Raw genomic sequence first — 21,431 nt, forward strand, 5'->3', positions numbered from 1 at the left:
GTGGATTTCATCTGTCCAAATATGAATTTCAGTAGTACGGTTCAGTAAACCTAAGCTGTTTGCCTTGCTTTCCATATGTAGCTGATGGAGAGAAACAGGAATTTCCTTGGTGCAGTCTGCCTTGTATTAATGGAGACAAAAATAGACCAATCATGTCCTGAAAATAACAGTTCTAACACACATGTGGACATCTACAATGTAGGCATATAAAGTTGGATGAGGTGTATCTGGGCCGAAGAGCCTGCAGCAATGCCATTCAAAGTTTATTGAAATTAATGGAAGATATTCTGTGTTTAATTGTGCTTTGAATTTAACCAGAACAGGGGATATCATTTGGTCATTAGGAAATTCATCCTTCCAGTCTCAGCTTTACATTTTTATTCTTTAATTAAAATAGGCCCCACTCTTTAGCACTGGCATATAATTAAAAAAACAGCCAAACAACACAAAACAAAACAAAACAAAAAACCTAAACAAAACAAGTGTCCACAACTTCATTTTAGGAAAAAAAGCTGACTTTTAAATTGTGTTATTTTAGAACTCAACTTTAAGATTTTTCTTGGTGCATCCTACTCAGGAAGCCCTGCTAGGCCATGTGATCATACATTTGTTTAAATTGCATTGCTTTTAATTCCAGTAGCTGAGTTTCCAGCTTGCATAAACTAAACTGAAATTAAGTGTCATTTACGCTAAGCCTGCTAGACCTTTACATGCACTTAGAAGTAACTTCTCTGAAAAGTCATTTGTGCCAGTTACGGCGTTGGACAGATCTTCTTGATTGAAGTATTGTTTGCTTAGTTATCAGATCTTTGGAATACCCTTTAAGCATTTTTTAAAATATCTTCTTATTGTCCAGTTTGTTTTATGTTCTGTGCTGATGGAGTATACAAAGGTTGTTAAATTATACCCATTACAGGAAGGTAAACCTAGGGCTCTTTACAATGGGTTGAAAGAACTCTGATCCCTGCCTATGCTACATACTGATGTATTAGTGTGCAAACTGGTCAGGTCAAGTCTGACTGAAGGTCTGCTTAGCTTGATGTGCAGTCTCTGACAGTGGCCATCAGTGATTGCCTAGGGTGGATTATTTTTTTTATGGTACAAATCTAAGAGATTTAGAGACTTCTTGAACTGGAAGTTTGATACAAATCACTGTGTTTAATGGTGTCTTCAAAATAGAAATGGAAAATGAGTATGTTTGTACAGGTGTTTGGCAAAACTCACAGCTGGTAGGTTGGTGATTAACCATGCTCAGTATACTGACTGTAAAGGAATTGTGCAGGAATAGGTGATTGTATTCACCTGCCTCCCATCTACTGTTGTTTACTATGAGTGTTACATCATGTTTCTCTACTTGGCCAAACTACAAAACCAGATGTTAATTTTTGACTTGGCAGCCAACAACATCTTCAGGACGGCTGCCCTTTCTGCTTTCCTTATGTCCTGGTTTCAGCTGTAACATTTATCTTCCTAGGAGCTGGTGCAGTGCTGTGTTTTGGCTTCAGTCTGAGAACAGTGTTGATAACACACCGATGTTTTAGTTGTTGCTCAGTAGCACTTCCCATGATAAAGGGCTTTTTGGTCTTTCACGCTCTGCCAGTGAGGAGGGACACAAGCAGCCAGGAGGAAGCAGAGACAGGACACCCAGAAGGGACCAGTTGCTGCGTGAGTCAGGCTGGGTATTGGTCTGTGGGTGGTGAGCAATTGTATTGTGCAGCACTTGTGTTTTCTGAGTTTGCATTTCTTCTCTTGTTTCCTATTATTATTGTTGGTATTGTTTCTATCATTATCACGATATTACTTTAGTTACTAAACTGTTCTTATCTCAACCCAAAATGGGGTTTACATACTTTTGTTTCTCCCCATCCCACCTCAGAAAGGGGAGAAGCCAGTGGTGAGTAAGTGGCTGTGTGGTGCTGAGTTACTAGCTGTGCTTAAACCATGACACTTGAAAATGAGACTTCAGTAAGGAGAGTCTCAAGTCAGTTGCAAAAAATGAATAGGTACTTTGAAAAGCTTGACCTGGATGTTTAATGTAACCTCAGATGGTTACATTGTTAAATCAGGTGCCCTGGATAAACACCCATAACCCTGTTATTTTGTTTTGAGCCTTATGATGAGGGTGAAGTGTATTAATTATGAGTGAGATAAGTAGTCAGGCCTTGATGTCCTGTGTTCAGTGGATAACCAAGAACGCTGTATTGTGTTTTCTCCTGGACTTTTGTTTCATGCATCTTAGAAATACTATGAATATATACAAGATACAGCCTTACAAAAGGGATTGTCTAGAAAGATGGGAAGGAGGAAGGGTAAGAATGGAAAGTCATCATGAACATTAGCTCTTATGTCTAGTTTTATATTGGATGTACTATCCAATTGAAGAAAACAAAAAACCCCAAACATCTGTTTATGAAATCTTTAGTCAAGAGATTGCTGCATTTTGCTTAACTGTGCGTAATGAAATAGTATTGCTGCAAAAGGCATCTCATGAGAAATTATCTAAATGTGAATATTGGGAATGACTCTACGGGACTAAACAAATATTTATATAAACTTACCCACTTTTACCCCTTTACTAGGGAGGAGGGTGGAACAATTAGACTGTCTGGTTTTCTGTTGTAAATTCTGTCAGATGAATATTATTTGAATACTGCACAGAAGTTGTAGGCATTCTTTGGTTCTTTCTACCTAACATTTTCCTGAACGTAACAAACAGATGCAATTACATAAAATTACCAAAGGAAAACTTCCGGGCTATGAATATGAGCTCTCTCCAGATTTCACCAAATGTTCATGTTACATTTTTCATATCTGCAATTTCATTCTTTTTTCACTGAATAGCATTAAGGGTGCTGGAAGCTTTGTGTGCTTTCTAGTGTATGATATTTGAACACTGGAGCAGAAAAGTCTAATTTCTTGGGAAATCCAAGATTACGTCTGTTTGCTCTATCTTTCTTGTCCAATCATCAGGTGTGAGCACAGTTTATAATTGAAAGTATTTGATGATTCACAAGACAGCAGTGGTGTTTTTCATGTTTGAATTTTAAATTTCATCCTTACCACTTCTTTTTCTTTATTTTCTTAATTGTGAAATAGGTGTTTTGTACAGCCTGCCCTGGCCTCATCAATCCTTTACCCCTGTGTGCCAGACAGAGGTGTGTGTAACTTCTTCAGTTCTGCTTCAGAGAGACCCTTCTCTTGTTTATTTCTCTAGTGGCCAAAGACTTCAGGCAATGTTTTGAAGTATAAAACATAATGATGGGTGGCATGCTGGTGTTTGCTATCTGTAGATCTATGTTTCTGCTGGACAGTTGCACATCCACAGGTCAAACCCCACTGGTTTTCACATTTGCTCTATTATTATTTGTCTTTGGTGATAAATAGAGCTCTGGCTCCCAAGACCAATTTCTTTGTGGCTTTTTGGAAGGCTAAGAGCCTACATCGTAACTGATGAACATTCTTTGTGAATAAAATTTTAGAATTGTCAGTATGTACCAGTAGGACAGGGGTTTCTCTTTGATTTTTCAGTACATTCTATGTTTGGTTTTGCTGTTATGCCATCATGTGGAGCTTCCTAGTCCAGGTAAACACTTCTCTAGTTGGAAAAGCTATTTACTGATTCTGAAGCAGACAGATCTGTGCTTTGATGATCCAAGTTATCCTTCAGTCAGCTGCTGTTTATTAGGTGAGGAGCTATAGTCTTCATACTTGTGAATGACTTAAAGTATCAGGCTGCTCTTTGCTGTTCACTGCAAAACAAAACACTGGGAGGCCTTCTGTTCATAAACAGTGTTATTGGGGAACTGTATGAATTTGCCTGCATTCGGAGAACAGGTGACAAAATAATAGCAGAGTTGGTTTCTTGGGCATCATAACTATTAGGTTTGGCATTGTCAGTGGAGACAAATCCATGGATACCCATGTATCATGTTTAGAAGGAGCCACATGACTTCAGTAAATGATGAAATGAAAGGCAGCCCTGAACAGGCCTTTTGAGTATACGCAATGATTCTGCCATGGCAGTGCACAATAGCATACGTAATACAGAGTTGCTCTGCTCATAGATAGATTATATAACATTCGCAGGGAGTTCCTGTAGGCTGGTTAAATTAATGTCCGATATGTGTCCTGTAAAGAGTTGGGAGTATGACCAAGTAATACAGGATGACAGGAAGCCCTACATTTTACAAATCCTACGTGATATAAATTATATTTCCCAAGTGGTTAACCAGCACAGCAGAGCAGTTCTCAGCCAGGAGTCTGCAGTAGCCCAAGGACTACTGGTAAAACACATGTGGAAAAAATAGTTTTAAAATGTAAGCCTGCTGTCAGAAGACATAAATTTGCAATACAAGGATTTGCACCTCTGCTGGAAAACAGCAGTTTCTCATATCCAGGAAGGATGAAAATTGCTGCTATATAGCCTCTCATACTGCTTGTGGCCTTAGCTGTCTCAGCCTGAAACTGCAGCAGTATTAGTCTGCCAGGGACTAATGAAGTATGTGCTGTATGATATTAAGAAATCTTCCATTTTACAGTATGTGATACTGTGTTCTTGCCACTGATACATTCTGAAATGAGCAAAAAGGGATAGACACCTTCTGTTCTCCCACTTGAAAGGCTACAGAAAATAAGTTAATATTCATCCACTGACAGGTAATAAGGAAATTTATTTCAGATTTGAAGCTTGGGATTGTTTTGTCAATGGACAGAAATTTAAAAACTAAATGCAAAGGAAGGTTTGAGGTACACAATCTGAGAATGAGGGAGATACCTATGAAGGTTGGGAAAAAAAGTATGTGAATGGTGTCTGTATCAATGACCTGGTTTCACTGTCTTAAACCTCTCCCTCAAACTTTTTAGATGCATTATTTCATTTTAAAGATCTAGGAATAGCCTTCTACCATGACTAACTGAAATGATGACCATCAGGATGTATGAGTACCAGTTGTGGCCTTAAGGCACACAAAAATATTCTCCTATTAGATCTCCAAGAATTCACAAGATCAGATGTGGAATCAGACATTTCCCATTATATTAAAAGAGGGAATTGTGGTAAAAATAGCTGTGATTTAGAAGTGGTGGGAAAAATGCTGTCAAATGTCATGTTTCACATTCATAACAGCTTGTGAACAGGAAATCTCTCTGCTTGAGCTTGCCGGGCATGGCAGCTACTAAATAAAGACAGACTCTAAAACTGCTATGGGCTCTGCAGGTATCCATCTTTATTTGGGTATCTCACTAGCAGTTCAAAGAACTTGTAGCCAATCTGTTTAAATATCAATTGAGAAAAATGTCAGACCACAAAAACTCTAATCAAGGCTTCAAGATGTGTAATGCAGGATAACAGTAATTTGGGTTTTATTTGGTTTAAAATACTGTATTAAACATAAATGGAACTGCCATGGTCCCAGAGTTTCCATTGTGCTGGTTGAGATGGAAAATGTCACATAGTGATAATATTCACATATACGAACAGAAAATACATTGTTCCACAGGGAAAGAATTCTGCTTAGTTATTTTTTTTTTCCATAAATGATTGCAGCTCCAAAATTTTAGACCCTCAAAAAGAATTCTTTATAAAGAACTGCTTTATAAACCTGTTGTTAAGGCAATAGGAAGAATTGTCAATTAAGCAGTCTAAAACTCTGTTAAGGTCCTAAATGAGGAGTGTTCCATATCATTTATTTGATCACCTCTCCATTCCTGCTCCTGGAGTGTTTGCAGCCATAGAGAGTATGAGGAGGCTGGAAAATTGCACCAACTTCATGCAGAATCTCAGCTTTTCAGGTTTTGTAGGTTTTTTTTATATTTTTAAGCATACTTTTATTCCCCTGTACTTCAGGGATAAGTACATTGCCAAAGTGCATATACACTGAAGCAGTAATATCTGCCTCGAACTGCAGGCATCCTGAGAGTGAATCAAACATTTAGATTCTTTTCTGTTACCAGTTTGATTGACGTATCAATGTCCAGCCGTTAAAAATGCTCTTCTGAGTCTTTGAACTAGGAGTTTAAGCAAGGAGGAAAATGAACAGGAAAGAATAGACAGGGAGGTGAGGATGGGAAGGTGAATTTAAGAAAAATGTAAGGAAGGGAGTCTTCAGAGACTAGATTTGCCAGGGCAAGAGAGTTGCTCTTGTTCAGCCTGGAGAAGAGAAGGCTCAGGGGAGCCCTTGTAAGTCTTCTAGTACCTAAAGGGGACCTACAAGAGATCTGGAGAGGGACTTTTTACAAGGACATGTAGTGACAGGACAGGGGGGAATGGCTTTAAACTGAAACTGACAGAGATATAGATTAGGCATTAGGAAGAAATTCTTTATTACGAGAGTGAAGAGACACTGGAACAGGTGTGTATGAAAGTTTGTCTTTTTTTTTTTTTTTTCCCCAAGCATCAAAGATGACTCTTACAAGGACATTCTTACTCTATGTGACTTGAAGATTTGATTCATGCTTGTTGTGAGAAGTGTAATAATAGGAAATTCAGACACAAGACAGAATAATCATCTGCTATAGGTCTCTCTGCTTTATTGAAAATTAGGAGGTAATAACTGTGGTCAAACAAAATATATTAAACAAATAGAAAGTAAAGAAGTCCCATTCTGCAGCCAGGGATAAGTGGGATGATGACTCACTTGCCTTCTAAATGCATCATAAATGCTTTTAGGCATGCTAGTTCTAAATATGAAGCTGTTCACACTTCATATTTGCTGTTTAAGCAGCTGGATATACCTCTACATAGTTTGGTTTGTATTCCATTTCCCCACACACACCTCCTTTCCTTTTTTCAAATAAGTATAAAGCATGGTATCAACAAGGTATAAATTATAGCATGATGAACTTTGTGCTCAGCTATCACAGAAGAAAAGGAAACGGAAAAACACCCCAACAATATCACAGATTGCATCCAAATCACCTTTGCTAAATTGGCATGGCATTTTCATTTTATTGCTGTTTTAATAATGGAAAATAGGCGATTGTGACATCTTGGATGGAAGATGTAAAACTTAATTTTAGTTTTTTATTTGTGAATGAGTTAATGGAGGGGCAGTACCCACAGTGGAAAAGCTCTTGGGAAATTTGCACTGAATAAACGCTTACGCTAAACAATCTGTTGTACCTGCTTTTTTTCCTTTCTCCACCAAGGAACATCAGGCTGCTTTTTCTGATTTTACCCTATTGCCAGCCTGTTCACCCTTGACCTTGGCTTTCAGAGTAGTCCTAATGGCTATCAAATTTTACAGTTTTCTTGGGCACAAGCATCTTGAAAACATCATGACCACTTGCAAGCTGTAAAAGCTGCCCTGTGTGTTCCTCTGATTGGTTAAATTGTAACATTTCCAAGGTCATAGCATCTAAAGAAAAAGATGTTAATGTTTATGAGTCAAATCCTAAAGTACCTTAGGAAAAACTGGTATATCAAATGATAGATTTTAATTTGTTTTCTTTCATAGAAAAAGTGACTTACGAAGCTTTTCATGGAAGGGGATTTTCGGAAACTGACTTGACTCTGAGGTGAAGGTCAGGGTTTCATTTGGAGTAGGAAAAAAAAATGAATTAATCTTTATGACAATATTTTCTTCACAAAATTTGGACTTGGAGTAAATGCTGAATTCTGCAATCACCAAACTTTCAGAGGGAAGCAGCATTTTAGCAGATCAGGTTGAGTGGAATTGGTGACATCTTCTCAGCTGATTCTTTATACATCTAGCTGGGTGAACTCTTGCAGATTTTCATACCAAAACTGAGTGGGCTTCAAGTAATTTTGAACATGTGGAAATGTGCTCATGCTAATCTCCTCTGGAGAATCTGGTAATTTTACTGTTCTTGCTGGGGTTGAATGCATTCCAGAGAGCTGAAATTTTGGCCAATTTGCCCCACACTTAACCAGAACGGTCCTTAACCTATGCATGAGTTTTTTCTGGCCTTTAGATCTGGATCTGGTTCCCTTCTTAAGGAGAGTGCAACTTGATATTAGAAATACAAGTGCCTTAGGTTCAGGTTATCCAATGTGTGTGTGTATAACTGCTGAAAGTACATTAGAATCTACCAAAGAAACAGAGTGTATATAAATATTCCCATATTGGTTTTATTTATTTTAATGGCTTTCACTGTCCCCAGATCCATTAATTAAAAAGAATAAAATGCTGATCTGATTATGATGCAGGACTTGAGTTTGTATTCTTGTCAGCATGCGTGTTACTTCATTTCTGCCCGTTTCCTTAAAAGTAAAGTAATGGTGTTGATGCCTCACTGCTGCTTGTTCTCATTTGGAAGTGGGAACAAGAAATTGAAATGCTTGTCTTGTCTGGCATATCTCCTTACTGTGAGACCCAGGAAACTTGTCTTCCTGGCTTCATAAAGCCAGTGGCAAAAATGCCTCTTGGAGTTTGTAGGATTCACCTTTGGGTATTACAATGCCACTTCTTTCCCTAGCGTCTGACATCAAAGTTGCGTAAAACTATACAGTGATCAAGACAGCTCTATTCATACTGTAGCTCTATTCTTAATTATGTAGGATTTTGAACCTAGGGTAGGGCTCTTCTTTATTTTTCTTTAGAAATGAGGATATTGCATTAGTCGTAGGAGAACAGTGACCAAAACTCAGTAGACAATCAGTAAAATTTTTTGAAAGCTTTCAAGAGGGAAGCCATATAAGTGCAAAATATTATACATGGAAATACGCGTTCCAGCATTTTACAATGTCTTTTACTGCGTACCAGTTCTGGAAAAGCAGGCAACATGTTGCAATAGCAGAACTGTTGTGTGACTTTTTTTTTTAGCACAAGACAACCGAGAGAATTCTGCAAGAGGTGTGCTTTGTCCTCTGTAGGGAGCTGGCAGCAACCTCTCATGGAGCAGGAAGGTAAAAACACAGTTTTTTTGCTGGAAAGTTTGTAAGGACAATGGTATTAACTGTCTCTGTAATGCCTCTTTGGAGTATTTTGGTTAAAGCAGCTAGATGAATAGATGAAGATGAATGCCAAAATACATTTTTCTTCAGATACTGAATGAATAAGTGGATTTATTTGTCAAGATACAATTACAAAGGCTTTAATATTTATTTTTCTAGCTGCTTTATGGATCCAGCTCTTTTAAGAAATAGTTCACATCTGCATAATACACCGTTATGCTAAGTTCTGTTTGTGGTTCTCTAAATTAGAAGAAATTGATGTGGGCAGACAGCTTCCTTTGGCTATTTATTTTAAAATGTCCAAGCACATAAATTATTCCTTTCAAAGTCAATTGAAATTTGTGTTCAGTAAATTAATTCCAGATCTTTTTGTTATATTAGTAGTCAAGAAATACTTCAAAATTACCACGAATTTTACCGAATCTTACTCCTATTTTGAACATTTTCTGTTGCACTGCAAGTGTTGGGATATTTGGCCTTGACAGATGCCAAGATAAAGGTTGTGCCAATGCACACTTCCCCTTATTCTCTAGAAATCTTTGGAATTCAATGCTAAAAGCTGAATTTGGCTCATTGACTTTCAGGCCTCAGCCATTCTTCCTTTTGCATGTTAAAATCCATAAGGCTTCTATGACAGTTTAGCAGTGACACTCATCCAAAATTCATCAACACCATGCAGACGTTTGCTTTGGTTTCAGTAGCTTTCCCCATGAAGATCTGTAGCTGTGCTGACAAGTGAATTTTGGTTTATGTGTTGTAATGATTTTGGAACATTTAAGAACTTCAAGAACGGCAACTGGTATAATGAAGAGTGGGGATGGTTTTTGCTGGAGGTAAATTTTGTACTTTCCTGGCTTATAGTTTATGCCACCTTCTAGCAAAGGTTGTTAGTGCTTGGAAAAGATGGTTAGCATGCAATGGGTTTCTGCTGCTGAAAGCGTTTAGACAAAACGGGAATTGGCATTTTCCTTACCTTGTTTTGCAGTTTGGTTTGTCTTTTGAATGTTAGTTATTTCATGCTGATGTGTCTTCTATTCTCTGCTGAAGCAGAAAGCTGAAATGCTGTGATACTGGAAGCAGAAGAGGCGGATTGTTTTATTTTGAACATTTCTTAGTCAAGTTGTATGTGCTCCTGGAACAGCTGCTTCTCTGCAGGGTGGCCTTGTGAGACTTATGAGAGTGGCATACCTTTGTTGCAGAATATACAAATGCAATAAATCTCTGGGATAGTGTCAGTCTTACTTGTGATAATGAAAGAAGAATCAGCCCCAGTTATGTATGAGGTAGATACAGGTCTGCTGAGACTAAAAAGAATTAGGTCACTTAAGACATTTGACATTCTTTTCCTATAACTGAAATAGTGATTGTAAATTACAGCATTTCCACATGGTAACAAATGCTCGATTTTCTCAGATACGTGTCTAGGTTTTTTAAATTTATTGGATGCTTAAATAATAATTGCAGTCTCATGCAGTATGTAATCTTTAAGTAACACTACTGCTTATTGAGGAAGACAACAGCAGAACATGGCAGTGCTGTTCCCTCGGGCTACTGAAAGAGTTATTTCCAGGCTGTAACAAAAGATTAACTTCTGCTTTCCATAAGGAATTATGATTTGATTTCCAAGCTTCTTTCACCTTGACTAATAGCTGAACTGGTACAGTTACTAGTATATCCAAGTAAGCAAGCTTCTTTTTATCTCTTTTTTAAATTCCCCCAATAACTTTTTCCTTTAAGACTTTTGAAACAAGCAGTGGATTTTTGAGATTTCCCAAACCAGTTCCAGAAAGAGATGGTCAAAATTATCTTGCCAGCAGCTGAGAGATGCGGTTGCATACATCCAGGTCTGGCACTGGGAGTTGTGGTCTCATTTGAACATAGTAAGACCAAATAGGTTCTTGGTAGACTGTCACTATTATAAATGGCCCTACACCTTCTTAATCATTTTGATGCATTTCATTTTTTTCCAGAGCTCCTGTAATTGCTGCCATTGTAATATCATATGAAATGAATTCCTCTTAACAGGAAATAGCAATACTTTTTTTAAGGTGTTTTCTTGACTAAACACCCAAGATTTGCCTGTCTGCACAGCCAGATTTTACTGGAGTGAAAACTTGTAAACAGTTTTCCAGGACAGATAAAAATTTAGGTTTCCTTTTGAGAGCTAGCTTGCAGTAAACCTTGCTAATTCAACAGTGTATTCACCAGCATACAGCACAGCAATTTTGTGGTCAGATGGCAGCATTTCTCTGTTTCTCTTGTTTCATTCTTGTGTTACGGTAATTCTTTCATGGCAAAAGACTATTTTAAGTGATCAAACAGTAAAAATGTTATGGATGGTTGAAGCTACAAAATTAGTGGGAAGAGTTGTCTGAGTTAAGAGGTGTTTGGAAGCAAAAGATTGGTTCTGTTTGATTTTGATAGAGCCCAATTCTACCAAATACAGGCAAAAAAAAAGAATAGCAGGATACAACCTAACCAAAAGGGAATGAACACAGCTGGCCTCTGCAAATTTTGAGTTTTACAATAGGTAAAATGAACAGCAAGACTGCAGGTTTCATGTGTTCGCTTTTATCAGTCTATTAAGCTTTATAAGCCATATCCTGCCATGTCAGTTGTAATATTCTACATGTAAATTATAGTTGTTCAGCACTTTCACTGAGGCATTCTTTAAAGAATGTCCTCCTCCAGGTATGTGCAAAGAGAGGATGGGGTAATGTTCACAGTGTTTGCAGGCACATATTGTGCTTTTCTCTTGATGCAGCTGGAGTTTGAAAACAGTTCAACATTTGGATATTGCAGCCTTTGTGTATGCTTTTGGTTTGATTGTTTGGTTTCATTTTTAAAAACGAAGTGTTAAATTTACCAGTCTTAGTCACTTCGTGTTTTACTAGCAATACTGGAGATAGAAATTCCAGCCATCCTGCCAGGCAAAGTCTTCTTAAATAGCAGTGTGGTTTTGGAAGGGAAAGAAGCACCAAAAAAACCTACAACATAGCTATCAAAATTAGATAGGATAGTTGGCTCCGCTCCTAATTCTGTACAACTCTTGGGATACAAAAGGGAGAAATAATCTTCTAATCCTTTTGCAAAATGTAATGTAACTGGAACTTCTTGAGAGAGATGAAAAGAATCTGTTCCTTTCGTCATTTTTCTGGTTTATGTGTCTGTTAGATTACCTTTTCTGGAACTTAAGTGTTTGTATTACATCAGCACCTTGAGGTGCTAATCACAGTACAGCTTTTTAGAATTACGTATAAGAGGTAGACATTCAAAAGGCTTCATGTTTCTTTGATTTTCATCCCTTTTGAAGGCTCCCACATTGCTTATTTAAACAGATAGTCCTATTTCCAACCTTAGCTATTCTATGATTCTATGATTTGGTTCATTGTTTGAAAAAAGGGAATGAATTGATCAGCCAGTGCTGAGTAACATCACAACGAATAACAGTTTCTTCTGAATTCCCTGTTGTGAAGAAACTTGGTGCTGGATAAAAGTTAAGGGCAAAACTTAAAATGGTGTTACCATTTTTCCTGAGTGTCCTGAGGGAATGCCCAATGCATCTGACATCAAAATCACGTTACATGCTTTTTGATTATGAGTGGCCTGTTTAAACGTGGCGTTGCTGTACAGCTCTATTTTTGTCCCTGTAACCTGCAGATGACAGGGAGTTTCTGAACGATTAATGAATGGTTATGAAAGCTGCAAATAACTGCTAAGTGGAAACCTTACTGGAACACTTTGGCAGTATGCACCCAGACGTGCTGGGCTGTAAATAAAGGAGGAGGGTTCTTGGGGGCTTTGCACTGCCATGGGGTGTGTTCAGAATGAGCCCAATACACTGTAATGGATTTGCTGGTTATTGTTTTCAGGAAAAATCACAGCCTTATCTTTTAGTTGTCATACTGGGCTCCATAAGTTAGAGCACATCTGTCCTGACAAAGCAGATTGTCCTGACTGGGCACTTGTACAGCTAATGGATTAGTAAAGGATGGGAACTTTCTGAAATAGAGCAGTAGTTGAAATACTAAGAAATTTATCTTAAACAGCAAGTAGTACTTTTGTTAGGAAGTTCCTTTCTTCTGTTTATTTCCAGCATTTTTGTGGTGCTGAATACAAAAACCTAATCAGTGTTGCAGACAAATTTGTAGCTCCCGTTTCAAGTTTCTGAGGAGATTATAGAAAGCTGTTTGAGGGAAGTGAACGGAGAACCTGAGCTATTCTGAGTTTAAGGTAGGCTTCTGGGAGGGACCAACCTGAGGGGTTGCCCAGGGGGGTTGTGGAGTCTCCTACATTGGAGATATTCAAGGCCCGCCTGAACAAGTTCCTGTGTAATGTACTCTAGGTTACCCTGCTCTTGCACGGTGGTTGGACTAGATGATCTTTTGAGGTCCTTTCCAACCCTTGGGATTCTGTGATTCTGTGATTCTGTGATTTGGGGATGGACTCTTCATTAGGGACTGTAGTGATAGGACAAGGGGTAATGGGTTTAAACTTAAACAGGGGAAGTTTAGATTGGATATGAGGAGGAAATTCTTTCCTGTTAGGGTGGTGAGGCACTGGAATGGGTTGCCCAAGGAGGTTGTGAATGTTCCATCCCTGGCAGTGTTCAAGGCCAGGTTGGACAAGGCCTTAGGTGATATAGTTTAGAGCGAGGTGTCCCTGCCCATGGCAGGGGGGTTGGAACTTGATGATCTTAAGGTCCTTTCCAACCCTAACTATTCTATGATTCTATGAGGCGAAAGGCTTGCAAAAGCACTTGGGAGAAGCCTGTGCTTGCTCTGAGAGATCAGTCTTCTCAGGGGATTATGCAAGGAGGGACAAACCTAGCCTGACTCCATTCAAGGGCCAAAAATACTGAAAGCATTGAGTGACTGAGTCTCAGTGGCTTTTCCAAAGAATATGGTTTTACCAGACTACCTTGTTGTCTTGAGATTGCAGCTGGGTGTGATACCAGGTAGCAGAGCTTTTCCTGGAAAAGTAAAAAATTAATAAGGCTGTATGGATATGAACCTAGTTCAGAAATACTTCAACTCCCTGTGCAATGGAAGGCATGTTTGAAATGCACTGCCAGGATAGCTCTTATGTACTAATAGGTGATCTTTTAAAAGGTTACTTTTCCTTTTATTGTGTGCTGTCAAAGGCACAGTAGGTGGGGTTTTTGATCTAGCACACCACAGGTATAGAGCTGATAGTTATCAAGCTGTGAGGCTGTCTATAATTATTTATGCATTTTCAGTTGATTGATACACACCACTGAATCATTCACAGCAGGGACTGTGATGCTGACATTCCATGTGTAAGCCAAGATACAGTCTGTAAAAAGAAGAAAGTTTGCACTTTCTAGAATGAGTGAAGAAGTGAATTTTGCTTTGTATGAAGGAGGGACGATCATAATAGGGTTGTTTGTAGTTGAAGCGGAACGCATCTCATAATTTGTGGTACTCTTTCGTAAGGAGCAATGTACAAAAATAATTCTAGTATACTTTCTAAAAATAAAGCATTTTCCTTGTATTGCTGTTGTTGTTGCTGTACATGAATTAATACAGAAAATAATAATAAGGTTTATTTTGAGGGGAAGACAATTTTTTTATTAAACAGGGCATACTTTGTTCTTGTGCCATATGAATAGCACACTTCAAGAAGTTGTGACAGCGAAGTCAAAGGTTTATCTTATTGTCTGCTTGATAATTTTAAAGGCTAACCCCCAAACCTACATTTTAAATATTAAAAAAAAAAATCCAAAAGAGGTGTTTCTTCTTAATTTTTGACAACATATCGTTGCTTAATGTGATGATACCACAATTATTTGGGGAAGGAGATTTCTATACATTGACTTGCTGCTTTTTGGTCACATGACCCTGATGTATTCATCACTCTGGTCATGATGTAACTCCCTGAGACATCTCTTGGATGAAATATGCAATACAAGTATACAGAAATATTAGGAATATGCATATATTCAAAGACCACGCTTGTAAAAACTTTTCTGCATTCTTAGTATTCTCTTTTTACAAAAAGCTTGTTTTTCCTCTTCTTGTGTTTTAGATATTGACGAGTGTGAAAATGACTTCTACAATGGGGGTTGTGTCCATGAGTGTATCAACATTCCAGGCAACTACAGGTGTACATGCTATGATGGGTTCATGTTAGCCCATGATGGCCACAACTGTCTTGGTAAGTAGTGAATGCTGGCATGAAATTTTCGTTTCATGGCTGTGGTAAGAAGGCCTCACCTGCTTGCTGCTTTTTGTCAGCTGCTTTTCAGTAAAAATGTGATACAGATTGATTACACACTGAGTAAGTTCAAACCTATCCGTTGACTCTAGTGTGGTTTAGACTAGACTCTTAAAGTTGGCATTCTTAATCCTAACTCAGATCAGTTTGCCCATCTTTAACATTGCTAAACCTTTGCCCCCACCCCCAAAGGATGTGCTGCATGTTTGGGATTCTATTTTAAGAGAAGTAATCTGTCACATTCACTTAAATATATTTTGTCTGTTTCTTCCAACTTCTGTAATTCCAGTTATATCCTTAGAGCTGCCCTTTCCCTTTTTTTCTCTTTTAGGTTAACATAGTTCTAGGATATGCTCCTTGAACATAAGTTACAGAATGTTAAAAGTGCAAGTGGAGTATTTGGAATATCTTTCCCAGTATTCCCAATATAAATGCAATGACCAGTGTTTGGTACAGTCCCAAATCAATTTCAAAGTGATGTTTATAAAACTGTGTGGAGTGGGAGGTTTATTTTTTAGTGGTTTTTTTTTTCTGTGACATGCAGCACCTTTACTGTGGTAAAAACTGAGATTCTTTGCAATAAAAGGCAAGAAATCAGGTAGTGAACCAGAAATAATGAAGTCCACTAATATAAGTCTGCAGTTTTTGAAGCTATGGAACTGGAATTTCTGAGCAAGGATTTGGTTAGCCTTTCAGTAGATGTGTTTCCTACAGCATTCATTTTCAAACTGAATAATATTTGTTCAGATGGAACCATTGTCAGGCTTTTGACTCAAACTTCAAATTTTGTTTGTTACAGAGCAGACTGAATAGATTTATTTGCCTCAGCCTGAGGTGGTCAAAAGATTAATTGTGCAAGAGGTATTTCTTTTACAAAGAGAAGCCTGCCATTCCTTTGAAGAAGAAAGAAAAACTGTTTGTACTAATGTCCATAAGTGTCTCTTAATAAAACGGAACACAAATCAAATAGTTCAAATAGTTCAACTATTTGGAATTCAAATAACAGTGCATGTACATTGTTAAAAAACGACTTGCTATTTTCAACTTTCTTTCCAGATGATTCCCATGGTAGTGGGGAAAAGTAGGTTAACAAGTATGAACAGGAAAAGGAGTGACCTGATAAAGGATGATAAAGGAGATCTGTGAGGGTTTTTTGGCCCCCTGTGGTCTGTGGCTTTCCTCTGTGGTCATGAAACATGCAGGCTGGATCTATAGAGACAGCCAAATCTCTATTTTCTTTGCATTAATTACTGTTCAGCCACTTGAGGTTTTTTTGGAGGGGGAAAGGCCTATAATAATATAAGCACGTGGCTACAGTTAAAATTATTGATCCAAAGCCTGCTAAGAGATCTTTCAGCTTTTGTGCAATTGGTGTCTGCTCATATTCATGGTCTACTGTGAGCTGACTCTTTGTGTTACCCCAAAAATGTTAGGAACCATTTTGCTTCCAGAAGAGGTTCAGTGAACAGATGAGTGGGAGTACTAGCAAGGGCTCCCTTTCTCCCAGTGTACAATTTTAGGACACAAAAAGAGGTTACAGTTGCCTTTCTAATTTTGAGACCACTGTCTGGGGAAGTTTCTGTTCCTGAAATGCAGATTGAATATTTGCGACTAGTGCATGGTCTTTGGTATGTCTCAGTAATATAACTGCTTTTACCCAGAGGCACTGAAAAGAGAATCAAGGCACGTTGCTCTTTCTCCCTTCTTTAAAATTTGTGTGCATTTATTGAGGTCTAGTGTCTGGTTGTAAGGTCTCACACTGGAGTTTTTAATCCTGACAGTGGCCAAGCAGATGCTGCTATGACTGCCTATTGTGAGCTAACTCAGATTTGAGACACCATTGCTAGAAAAGAGAGAACTTAATTTTTCTGTCATCATTTGGTCCCTAGCTGGTTGTTAGCGTTATCAGTTATACTAACTGCTGGGATAGCCTGTTTGCTCCAATTAGCACAGTATCAGTTTTGAAAAGGGGGACATTTCTAGTCTTTTCCCTTCTGGACTAGTTACATTCTCTTTCACTTAGGGTACCAGAAATGTGTAAATGCAGCTGGCAGGTTTTAAGAGGATGCAGTGAGATCTCAAATCAGAAACAGATCTCATATTTGCACATGCTTAAATTAGGATTTCCAGAACCTTTTGCAAAATTGTCCCAGAATGTAAAACTTGGTTAGTTTATTCAAAATATTTATTTCCCCATGAAGAAATTAGACATTGAAAGAATTAAAGTTTTGATGAGTCCACTGATTTCCACGTCTTCTTGCTCTTTCAGAGACCACTTATTTTTCATGGATTATAAGGAGACAATACTTCACAAGCTTAGTGGCAATGTTTTTCACCTTTCAATGCATTCTACTACTGCAGGGGTTTTTAATCCCTTCCCCCTCCTCGCTCTGTCTCCCCAACCTTTATAAGGATTTTACAAAACCGTCAAAATGAAGACTGCCAAGTTAGATACCGTATCATATATTCTGTGTATCAAGTTGGTGCTCCTCCTAGAAAAGGCCTGTAATTTATTAGCATGCTGAAATTAAACTTGTATTCACATTAAGTAAGGCTGTAGTAGATCTTGTATAGAATTATGTCATTTCCATGAAATTTGTAGATGAGCCTATAAAACTTGGGGCAGGTTGGTTTTGAAAATCCTGCCTGAACCTCCTTCTCAAATAGCACTGTGAATGTGTATGTTCATGGACAGAAGACTTGCTAGGGGTGGCCCAATATCAAGCTATATTATTCCTATTTCTCCCTCATCCTTTGGCCTTCCAGGCACTACTGTTGGGTCCATTTTGTTAGCGCATAAAGAGCCATAGAGCAAGAACTCTTAGGGGGCAATTTGACTGCCTGAACATAGGAGCCTCGTGACACCGAGAACACCCTGGAGCTGGTAGATGTGATTCTGAGGTTATGGGATCATAGAATATCTCAAGTTGAAAGGGATCCGTAAGGATCACTGAGTCCAGAGAACTACAGGAATAGAGCTGGAGTGAGATGGATGCTAGATAGACTTAATATTAGGAATCTAAAATGGCATCTGACACCAATGTTTAGACAGCTGAATTGCTCTCTCAGTGACTTGGACTGCATTTTGTCACATACACATCACTAGAAACCTTTAATGATTTTAGATAGAAGGCCTAGGGATGGAACCCCATGGTAGTTCACTGGTAGTCCTGTAGGACATCTAGGAAACAAGCTGTAATTGACAAGACTGTTATATTGGGGTTGCATCTACATTTGACTGTAGTCTATGCAAAATCTTAAGCCATCTCTAGGACGAAAATTAACTCTATCCTTTCTGAAACAGGGATATCTTGTCAGGGTTTATATTACTTCTTAAATCTTCACTGGATGTCTTTCTAATAATATCAGCATAGCAAGATGATTAAAATCTTCATTATAAATAGCAAATTTTGAGTATTCATGACTAATTAGATCAGCAACATTCGACAGGTTGGTTTTTTTTCCTGTGTTCTTGTTTCAATATTTCCTTCTTTCTAATCAGGTGAAATTTGTTATTTATTTATTTGTTGGGAGAAGGTGTTTGGTTAAGAATTGCTGGTTAAAATTTGCACTGGAAAATGTCCAAAACTATCCTCAGGGGAACTCAACTTGCTCTATATTTCACATTTTTATTGACGAATTCTTCAAATATAATGTGAAATGATACCACAGGGAATTCAAACTATTATGAGATCCTTGTCTGGCTAAAAATAATATATTTTAGCACTGTAATCACTTGAAATAGCACTATTTCTTTTTCAAAATTGCTCTAAATTCTGCTCAGTGGCTGCAAGACTAATATTTGGTCTCATGCAATAGGTTTTCTTTATCCTTCATTTGAAACCAGTCATGAAATATGTTTTCCTCTCTCACACACAAAATACCAGTCTGGAGTTTCTTTTTCATAAGCAGTTAGCTCACTGATCCAGATGTTCTTTCCTGTTTTCATTTTTTTTCTCCATGATACTACTAATAAATTGATTTTTCCTTCTTTGTGTCTTTCACATTTTGAAGCATGCTATACATTTCTATTCTCTCTTGTCTTTAGGAGAGATTATGGCATGCTTCCTGTTAGCGCTGAATGCTTTACCCATCTCATTTATAGTATATCAGGGTATCTACTCAGGTATGTGGTAAAATCTGTGAATCCATACTACAGAGTGTCACTGAATAAGACTTTAAAACTGGTCGTTCAAAACATGCTCCCTGCTCTTATCCAGCATGTCATTTAAAGTAAGAAGACTGAACTTTTGCATATGTGTAAGTACATTATTGATTTAATGCCTTTTTGGCAGTTGGGTATCCTTGTACTATGTCTTCATGTTCTCTTGGAGGTTTTCAGTAGGACAGAGAACAGAGAAGGTAGATTGAGCCTGGAGTTGTAAGCCTGGGTGTACGCAGAGTGGTATGTGATGTGATGGATAGGGATACCAGAGAGAAGGCTTGAGAATTTGTCTTCCTTTTCAGTGAGAATTCCAGGAAAGCTTGGCATGGCTGCCCCTATGGTCACTCCAGAATGTACCCTGGAGGGTAAAAGAGAATTTCCTGGCGGTTTTAGTTTAGCTTCAAGATGGAGATAGGCTTTGGGATAAGAATTGGCATATGGAAAGAAACTCCCTGCTCTCTCAGCAGCAGTGAGTCTTCAGCTAGTGGAGGACTGCAATTCAGGGCATTGCACTTGGATGAAGTCAAAAGAGAGCAATGAGAACAGTGAGTGATCTAGAAAACATAGAAATGCAATATCTTGAATTGGAAGTGACCCAAAGGATCATAAAATCTATTATGGCTGATGCCAGAAGAATGAAAGAAAAGTATAGTTTTCTTCTAGGGAAGAGAAGATGAAAAAGAGGATACAATACTCATCAAATAATAATAATAATAATAATAAAAAAGGCTTCTGTGAAGAATTACATTTTTACTGTTTTGTTTTATATCCCTGCACAATTGAATGAGGTAGTGCAGCAGTATTTGCTTACTCCACTTGGGAAAGTCAGAAAGAGTGTTGAATTATTTTTCACTTCTCCTGAAGGACTCTCATGTGGAGTACTATTATCGTCCATTAATCTCTCTCCTACTGTATAAAAAAGTAAGCTTCCTGGTAGAGTATTATGGGCTGTGTTGGTCTGAATTGTCACCAGCAAAGAGAGTTCTGAAGCTTATCATGGATTACTAACCTTGGGATCTACCCAGGAAAAGCTTGCTAGAAACCTTGGTGAAAGCAGCTCTTGCTGGTATTCCTGACTACGTCTTAACAAATTTATTCAGCATCCGCCAATAGAAGGTGGAAGAGTGCCGTAACCATTCAGATGAGAAAGCAGAGTGCCCTGCTTCACAAAATTTCCTTGCCAAAGGACTCTCATATCAGCTGATACTCCAGCTGTTCCAGGTCTTTTGTAATTCACCTATCTCTGATGAGAATGTGAAAAATAAGAGGAATTAAGAGTGTACAAGAAAAATATGTAGTAAGAAAAGCTGACTGTCATTGGTTCTTACTTGAGAAAACCATGTAATTCTGCTCTTTTATCCTTTTTTCTCCTGGAGGCAGACTTTTGTATACATACAGTTAGGGAATTCTTTCTAAAAATGTACATAATTCATTGGTTTGTTTGTCAAACCAAATCTGGTGTGAAAAATATTTTGGGTTAAAGAATGATATTGCATGGACTGATGATTTTCTTTTGCTTATCAATTCAAATACAAATATGAATAGCTATGAAGTGCCACTCATCTCTGTTTTCTGAGGGTTTCTTTTTATTTGCTTTTCAGCTCTGATTTGTGATTGCCCCTTTTGAATAGAGAGTAAGAATTGCTTTGTTTTGCAAAAACACTTCTTGCTTTCAGGTTGCACTCATCTTAACTCTTCTTTCTTCCAAAGATTCACATGGATTTCATGAAGTTCTCTGCTCTTTATAATTTCTATAAATAATAAAGTGTGCTCAGGAAAGTTGTAAACTCTTCTTAGAAATCATCAAAAAAGATACAAAGAAACCCAGACAAAAGATTTATCATAATGTATTCAGAGATGTATTTATTTTATTTATAGGCTTTTCTGTTGTATCAGTTGCTGTGACATAGAAACATACATGAACACCTTGCAAATACTAATAGATTTGTCCTCAAAAGTCCTGTAAGTTCCTGTAAGGAAACAAGGCATAATTTTCATTGGTTTATAGATGAGTAATTGGGGCAAACAGATTAAGTTACTTCTCAATCTTCATACAGACTATCTGGATGTATGCAGCATAGCCAAGAATAGAATACCTTACCCTTCTGAATCCCT

At 37.9% G+C, this 21,431-nt stretch overlaps 1 protein-coding gene across 3 annotated transcripts in view; it reads left to right on the forward strand.

The window, feature by feature from the left end:
* Nucleotides 1–21,431, forward strand: part of SCUBE1 (signal peptide, CUB domain and EGF like domain containing 1) — a 214,748-nt gene that overhangs the window by 18,400 nt on the left and 174,917 nt on the right. For all 3 annotated transcript variants that reach the window (XM_061359341.1, XM_061359320.1, XM_061359330.1), the window contains exon 3: nucleotides 14,963–15,091. In XM_061359341.1, the coding sequence (XP_061215325.1) occupies nucleotides 14,963–15,091 (129 nt within the window). The remainder of the gene's footprint in view (nucleotides 1–14,962; nucleotides 15,092–21,431) is intronic.

The sequence above is a fragment of the Neopsephotus bourkii genome, unplaced genomic scaffold (genome assembly GCF_033783945.1).
Source record: "Neopsephotus bourkii isolate Nb327-2 ecotype Australia unplaced genomic scaffold, CSIRO-AGI_Nbou_v1 NB_107, whole genome shotgun sequence".
Taxonomy (NCBI): Eukaryota; Metazoa; Chordata; class Aves; order Psittaciformes; family Psittacidae; genus Neopsephotus; species Neopsephotus bourkii.